This window comes from Pholcus phalangioides, unplaced genomic scaffold (assembly GCF_987345545.1).
Source record: "Pholcus phalangioides strain wild (caught in Gottingen) unplaced genomic scaffold, Ppha-v1.0 ptg000010l_1, whole genome shotgun sequence".
Lineage (NCBI taxonomy): Eukaryota > Metazoa > Arthropoda > Arachnida > Araneae > Pholcidae > Pholcus > Pholcus phalangioides.
In genome coordinates, this window is record NW_028301603.1 from 17659873 (window position 1) to 17667155 (window position 7283).

The 7283-nt window shown below is 45.4% G+C and overlaps 1 protein-coding gene across 1 annotated transcript in view; it reads right to left on the reverse strand.

Moving 5' to 3' along the window:
- LOC149081020 (midnolin-A-like) overlaps positions 1-6543 on the reverse strand; it is a 36496-nt gene extending 29953 nt beyond the window's left edge. Inside the window, exon 1 of the mRNA XM_089237764.1 lies at positions 6157-6543. Coding sequence (XP_089093890.1) covers positions 6157-6338 — 182 coding nt within the window. The 5' untranslated portion in view covers positions 6339-6543. The remainder of the gene's footprint in view (positions 1-6156) is intronic.
- Positions 6544-7283: the final 740 nt, after the last annotated feature.

A 7283-nucleotide genomic window follows, 5' to 3' on the forward strand; every position in this document is an offset into this window, starting at 1 on the left:
GTACGGACTAATTTGTGGGAATAAAATGAAAGCCACTCCCTTCAAAAAATAACATTCAGTAATTGCTCCTCATACAACCTCATAAGTCCCCTGAAATCTCTCCAAGGATCCCTGGTTAGGAGCCCCTTCTTCCTTTTAATCTTGATCAATTCCCGGGAATTTAAAATGCTTTTTAAAGGTTACTGACTCAATTTTTTTTCTTTCTAGAAGAGATTCCTTGTGTTCGCCTAAACCTGGTGTGCACTCTTCCCTTCAAAAGTATACCCTGAATAAGTCCCAGCCCTGGGGCCCTGAACTCGTTAAGACATCCCTGAATAAAGAGGAAAAAAAACCGCTGACAAGAAAAGTCAGCTGTGTAGCTCAGCGCAAAAAGCGAAATCCAGAGTCCCCAATTCCCTCATTTTCCGAAAGGTCACATGATCAAATGACGTCACGGATGATTCTTCCGTGACGTAGAACCACTGACGTCACATCCCCAACATCACGTCAATGAGACAATGCCTCTCTTGCCAAGAAGGGGAAAAAGAAAATGGCTTTCTAATGTCACCATTTCAGACGATTCAGCACCGATATGGCGACGACGGTTTCAGTTTTTCGCACCTTCACCCAAGTTTCTCGCAAGATTCGAAATATGAATTATTGGGGGATTTATTCGCAGGTAATGTGCCAAAAAAATTTCCCCCTTGCTCCCTTTTGGACGAATGAAACTCGGAATGCCCTTACGTCCGAGAACAATTGCGAAAAGTAGAGGCGATTAAATCCGGGCATCAACCAGACCGCCCCCAAAAAAAGGGATAAATCCGAACGATATTGTCCACCTACGCATTTCTGGAGGGCAAAAACAGAATTACTGTTTCATTATTTGTAGGTAATACGGAAAATATCGTCCCTCTCCATTAACGTTTTGGACATGATTAATAAAATGGGGGAATCACATCCGAGAACCATTACGAAAAGTAGAGGCAATTGAATCCGGAAACCAACCAGATCGCCCCCCCCCACAAAAAATGGCAAGATAAATCCGCGAAAGACATCGTCCTCCCACGCATTCTTGGAGGGCAAAAAATGAATTACTGGAGTTTATTCGTAGGTAATATACAAAACATCCCCCGACGTTTTGAACGAATGAAACTGGGAATGCCCTCACGTCCAAGAAACATTGCAGAAACAAAAAAATGCAATTTAATCCGGGACCACCGCCCCCAAAAAAATACAAGCTCAAAAAACGAATCACATCATGCACCCACGCATTCTCGGAGGGCAAAAAGAACTACTGGAATTTATTCACAGGTAAAATGCAAAATATCACCCCCACAAGGGTGGGCTGACAGGGCTCCAGCCTTGGGGCACAGCGCCCTAGTTTTCATATTTTTTGTTTTCCCACACAGTCAATTCCCTATGTAAGGTTCCCCCACAGATCCAAGCCCGGGGGGAGGGGGGCTTTTTGTAAGATGTGTGGGGGGGGGCGGATCTTGAATCCTGCGGATTACAAGGCCGCGGTAGGCATCAATAAAAGAGGCCGACTTTCTAGGGTAACAACTGAAGGGGAGAGGCGATTTTTTTATCACCAAAATTTCATTCGCTCTCACTTGAAAAATGTCCAGAACCGGCGGGCCCTGGGGGGGGGGAGGGGGAACTTACCTCCCTCCTTGACGTCTTGGATAGTGACGAACAAATGGGGAATGCCCTCACGTCCAAGAATCATTGCAGCAAAATAGAAGCAAGCAAATCAGGGTACCAACGATACGCCCCCAAAAAAACGACAGGATAAATCCACGAAGGACGTCTTCCACCTACGCATTCCGAGAGGGCAAAAAATGAATCACTAAGGTTTATTCCTAGGTAATACGCGAAACATCATCCCCCCCCCCTCCCTCCTTGACGTCTCGGACGAACGAAACTGGGAATGCCCATACCTCCGAGAAATATTGCGAAAAGTAGAGACAATTAAATCCCGGTACCAACTAGACGCCCCCAAAAAAACGACAGGATAAATCCGCGAAGGACATCTTCCACCCACGCATTCTGTCGGAGCGAAAACCCATAAAACCACCCACAGTCTCAGTCAGGCAAGGGCGCTCACTTGCCAAATTAAACGAATCCTCTATCTACGGCAACCACAAAAATGTACCGCGTAGGGGGGGGGGGGTTCAAATTGGAGGCCGGTGAACCAGTGACATTTCACACACACACAGTACCACACGCGAAAATTTGTGATTTACAAAGAGGAAAAAAAAAAGAGGGACTGGAGCCAATCGATGACAAGGACACACACGCACGCACTTTCATGGACCCACCTTTTACACCCTCGGTCATTAGAAAGAACATTGAGAGTTGAGTAATTTGGTAACGGAACTTGGCTATAACGGAGATAGGTCACTGACGTCAGTTTTACGTTGATGGCAATGGGAAAGAAGAAAGCGCAGCCTTGGATATGATCAATCACATTGATGATGATTATTACGCATTGCAAGCGAGGCGTAAATAAAGTCCACCATTTCTTCCTCCCCCCCCCCCCATGGCCCTCCACATTTTTCAGTCGCCCCCTGGAAGATACTTTTACGAGCCTTACTAATAATTTGTGCGCTAAAATATATTTCATTCTGGGCGGTATGTATCAGCCTTCCTCTTGCGAGGGTCCACCAGTTGCGAAAAAATTCATGGGTTTTGCCACCCTTCTCCCATTCTAGTCCGATTTTCTTGGCCACTCATTCCTCAAATATATCACCCTGGGCCTGCCCCATGGCCCCCTTGTGGGGGGGGGGCTGACAGGGCCCGGGACAGTTCTCATAATTTTTTGCTTTTTCACGTTATAAATTAACTATAGAAGGGGCCCGTAAAAGATCCCAGCCTAGGGGCCCCGCTCCAGGATGTGTGGGTCATGGCCTGCCCCCCCCCCCACCCCTGTAAACACGCCTCTGTCTCTAATAACTCACTCGGTCGCTCGCTCACAGACCTGGTTTCTCGCTCTCTAGGTTACTTTTGGTCATTCACATGCTTGCACGCGCTCTAGGCCAGTCACTCTTGTGGTCACTCACTGATTTGATCATCTGCTCTCTCTCTCTCTTCTTTTGGATGGCGATGTGGGTGTGATCGCCCCTCCCCCGATCCTATCATGAACAAAGTAACCTCCAGTGTTTTGTATGCGGTCCACGAAAACGTAATTTTAATCGATTGCCCTTAAAACAGCCCACGCATTCTAGAAGAAGGGCCTCAATCTGAAACGTTTGGAGTGCCACCAAGTAACACTAGTAGCTCGGAGGACTTTTTCCTAGTTTTAATTAAACATAAGCGATAAACAAGATTTAACGCGTGACAAGGGGCACTGTCAGTCTCTTTACGGGGGGGGGGCGCATTCCCGTGAAGAAACATGGGAATTATTTATTATTTGGCGCTCAAATCAACCCATGTGCATAAAATAGTACGTTTGTATGAAAGAATTGCGCGTTTTTTTAATTTTTGGATGTATCTTTTCCCATTAAAAATTTACTACAGAGGATCCGGCGAAAAAATCCAGGCCTGGAGGGCTTCAGCTGCACAGTATGCGTGGGCCCCACGAATGATTCATGCATGATATTTCATCTCCAAATCAACCAACGTCAATAAATATTGCAAAAGAGTCGTTATTTATAGTTGCAATTTGTCGAAGTAAAAGAGGAAAGAGCGTGGGCAGCGATGCAAATATTTTCTCCGGCACTTTTCGAATGTAAAAACTATTACTTTGACCTTTTCCGCCGGGTAATATTGTTTTCACCCGGGACACGCCGCCACCAATGACGTCAATGTGTGGAAAACGGAACCTTATTAGAAAGACGCAACATTACGGGCACGGTATTTGCACACTTCTCTTTTTTTGTTTGTTTCCGAAGTACTAGCAGCATGTCACTTTTGATGACGGAAACATGCACGGAGCGCGCACGCTCAGTTGTGTGACTCACATGTGCGACATTATCGCGGAATGCGGTTACTTTTTTTTTTTTAATCCACTTACCGTGATCCAAATAATACGCTTACGGGGCTACGCAACCAACGCTTATTTCACTTTTGCTGCTCGTGAAAATAAGCCGACTGTGCATATAAGGTGAGGCCAATATTTGTGTTGGCTTACATACTGCATACTTTTCGGCCAAGTGAGGCGGAAGACAAGTAGAAAGACAAATTCGAAGACTAACATAGGGTTCTTCAACTGCTGGTCCGCCAACCAGTGACGGTCCGAGCTAATTTCCTATCGGTCAGCGGAACTTGTCGCCCAATTCGTATAGACGTTGCATAATCTTATATTTCTCCCATTTATTTATTTTTAGCTGCTCCGTAAATTATTTCTCTCATTTGTTGTATTTCTTTTTGCCGGTCCGCAAATTATTCCTCTCACGGTATTTTTACCGGTCCGCAAATTATATTATTTACGGTGTTTTGCCGGTCCACAAGTTATTCCCCTTAGTAAAGGTTTTTTTTGCCAGTCCATAAATTTTTTTTTTCGTAGTAGACCTACTTATTTTTTAGCGGTCCACAAATTATTTCTGTTTCGGCATTTCTTGCCGATCCGCAAATCATTTATCTCATTTACGGTATTTTTTACTGGTCTGCAAATTATTTCTCTAATTTGCGGTATTTTGTTGCAGCTCCGCAAAATACCTCTTCTATTCGCCGGTCTGCAATTTTTTTCTGCCATCCCCAGGATCACTGCTCTTGCAATCACAGTAGTTGTTCACAAGGGGTCGTATGACAACCTTGCGGTCCTAGGATATTCTAGCATGGGTTAAATCAGGTGAAAGAGGAGCTGCGAAAGGTGGTTAAGTCCGAATAGAATTGTGAAAGAACATTCCATTCGGCTGTAAAGAAATGAAGCTTTTAGGCGAATGTATTGTAGGAATACTTTCAGAGTCCAGCAGTCCTCCGTGTGCCAGATGTGCGGTCACTCAACCACTCGCGGACCAGAAACTTGTATGCATAGGGTGGCCATATGACGGACATTATGGGAATGTCCCGTAAATACGTCCCACCGGGGGGGGGGGCCAGATTCGGACAAATGCGAATGGTGCAACTGCAACAAATGATTGGACAAATCTATTGCCCGAGTCACTGACCGAACAACATGCCTGCCATTAGCGTGTAAAGCATTGATTCGGGCATGATTATTTGAAGTCGGGCATGTTAGTTTTCGGAGATTTGTACAGCCATGCAACAGGACCGTGACTATAAAATGAGACTGAATACGTACTTCATTGCTTAACTGAGCTTATCTGAAAATTCTAGAGATATGCCTTTCAAAAAATCTATTTCACACAGTACCGTCTTAACGCATAGACCCACCCCGCCAGGGAGCCTCACGTGCATTGTGGAGGGAATTTTGATGAAGGAAATATGATCAGCCTAGATATTTACCATGCGCATTGGCACTTTTTTAACTTAATACCTACGAAGGCCACAACTTTTTGACTAGCCGTATTTGGCCCGCGGCCGGAGGTTGTGTGCACTCCTTAGCTCAAAGATGAGAGGAGGATCGGATTAGGAGAAATGTGAGCAATAACTTCCAGCCAGGTAGGGGCCTCAGAAAAATCAATGACCCCGGTTGCCCATGATACTTTTAAGACAGCTCTGGTTTTACACCAACTTTACAACACTCTTGACCAGGGTTTGAGAGAACCTCTCCCCGATATTTTTTTGCTTTGTCCCCTAAATGAATAAATCGCGTCGCTTAAGCTAGTCTTGGCACCCGCTCCCTCCCCGGCGCATATTTCTGCAGGGGGCCCCTAGGAAGGGAATCATCAGTGGGTTCCTTTGCATTGAATTTATTTTACTGTGACAAAACGTGATGAGAATGGTCTCCGCCCTGTGAGACTAAGTTTAGAACCAAGGCGATCCAAAGAGCACCACGTAACCCCCCCCCCCCACGCGAAAATTTTTTCTTCTGAGGGCCCCTACCTGACTAGATATTCCTACTAATTTACACGCTTATTCTTTAAAATTTCAATCAGATTTTATATTTACGAGGCCGTGACCGGGAGGGCCCACGCTTTAAGATGACACTGGCTAGAGCACCATGAGCCCCCCCCCCTTCCCCGGGTCACGCGTAAAGATACAATTATATAGGGCCACAAAATTCTTTTTAAAGCCCTTCACCAATGTTTAAAAAAAATGAAAAAAAAAACTTACTTGTTTTTATGTAGGAGAACAATACGCTCTTTGGGGACTTTGATGCGTTTGGACAGGGCTCTTTTGAGGCAGGCCACGGTGCATCCTTTGGGGACTTTCATCTCGATTTGGCCACCGGTCGTTGGTTGTATACAAACTGTCTTCTCATTGTTATTACACGGCCTTTTCTTCTCTTCGGCCATCACAGGGGGAAAAAAAACACGCACGGAAACAATAGAAAAATTAATCACTCGATTAATTAAAAATCGGAGAAATTTCACAAATTCTTTGGCAACAAATTTCCAAAACAAAGGTAGAGTACACACTCAACGCGACGGACGCCCGTTCAACTCGACCGCCCTTCCGACAACGACGAGTTCCAAACTCCAACTGATTATTGTTATTTGTGTGTGTGTAACATTGCGCGTCGTCCTCCACATGTGCGTGACGTCACAGTTTGTTATGTGTGTGTGGGTTGCTGCCACCTAGCGTACGTTTGTGGAAGGTGGCGGCGGCGGGGGAAGAAAAGAAGAAGCAGACGACGTCGATGACGCAGGGAAAGTCGCCAAACTGGTGGCGATGGAGGCGCCACGAGAAGGAAAGAAGTTCTTTTTTTTTCTTTCGTATTATTACATGAGAAGCCGCCCTCTTGTGGCCCCAGTCGCCCCCACCACCGCTTCTTTATGTGAGAGAAAGATAGGAATTTCTTCACTATTACGTCTTGAGCGTGAACCTTTAAGAAAAGTTGGATATCGCGAGTGCAATAACAGTTGGTGGATTGCGGCCGCTGCGGGTAATAATTCGGAATTATTTATTCCTTTGGAAAAAGTAGGGGTGGGTTTCGAGAGTGGAAAAAAGATTCGGGAATTATCGTACCATGTTCACACAGTCCGTCTATTAGATGCTTGTGTGGTGCTGCTGCTGCTGCTGGTGTTTATGCTAATTCCCGTAAAAAAAAAAAACGGGACGCCCACGTATCCGTGATTGATGAAAGGGAAAAACAAAAATTATTCGTCCAAATATTATGGAACTGGATGTTCTTGGAAATGTATATGAGTCGGAGGGATTCGTTGGAAATGTACGATTTTGCACGGGGGGAAATTTATGATGACGTACTGTCATACTCGGCTGTAACGTCCGTGGCTGGT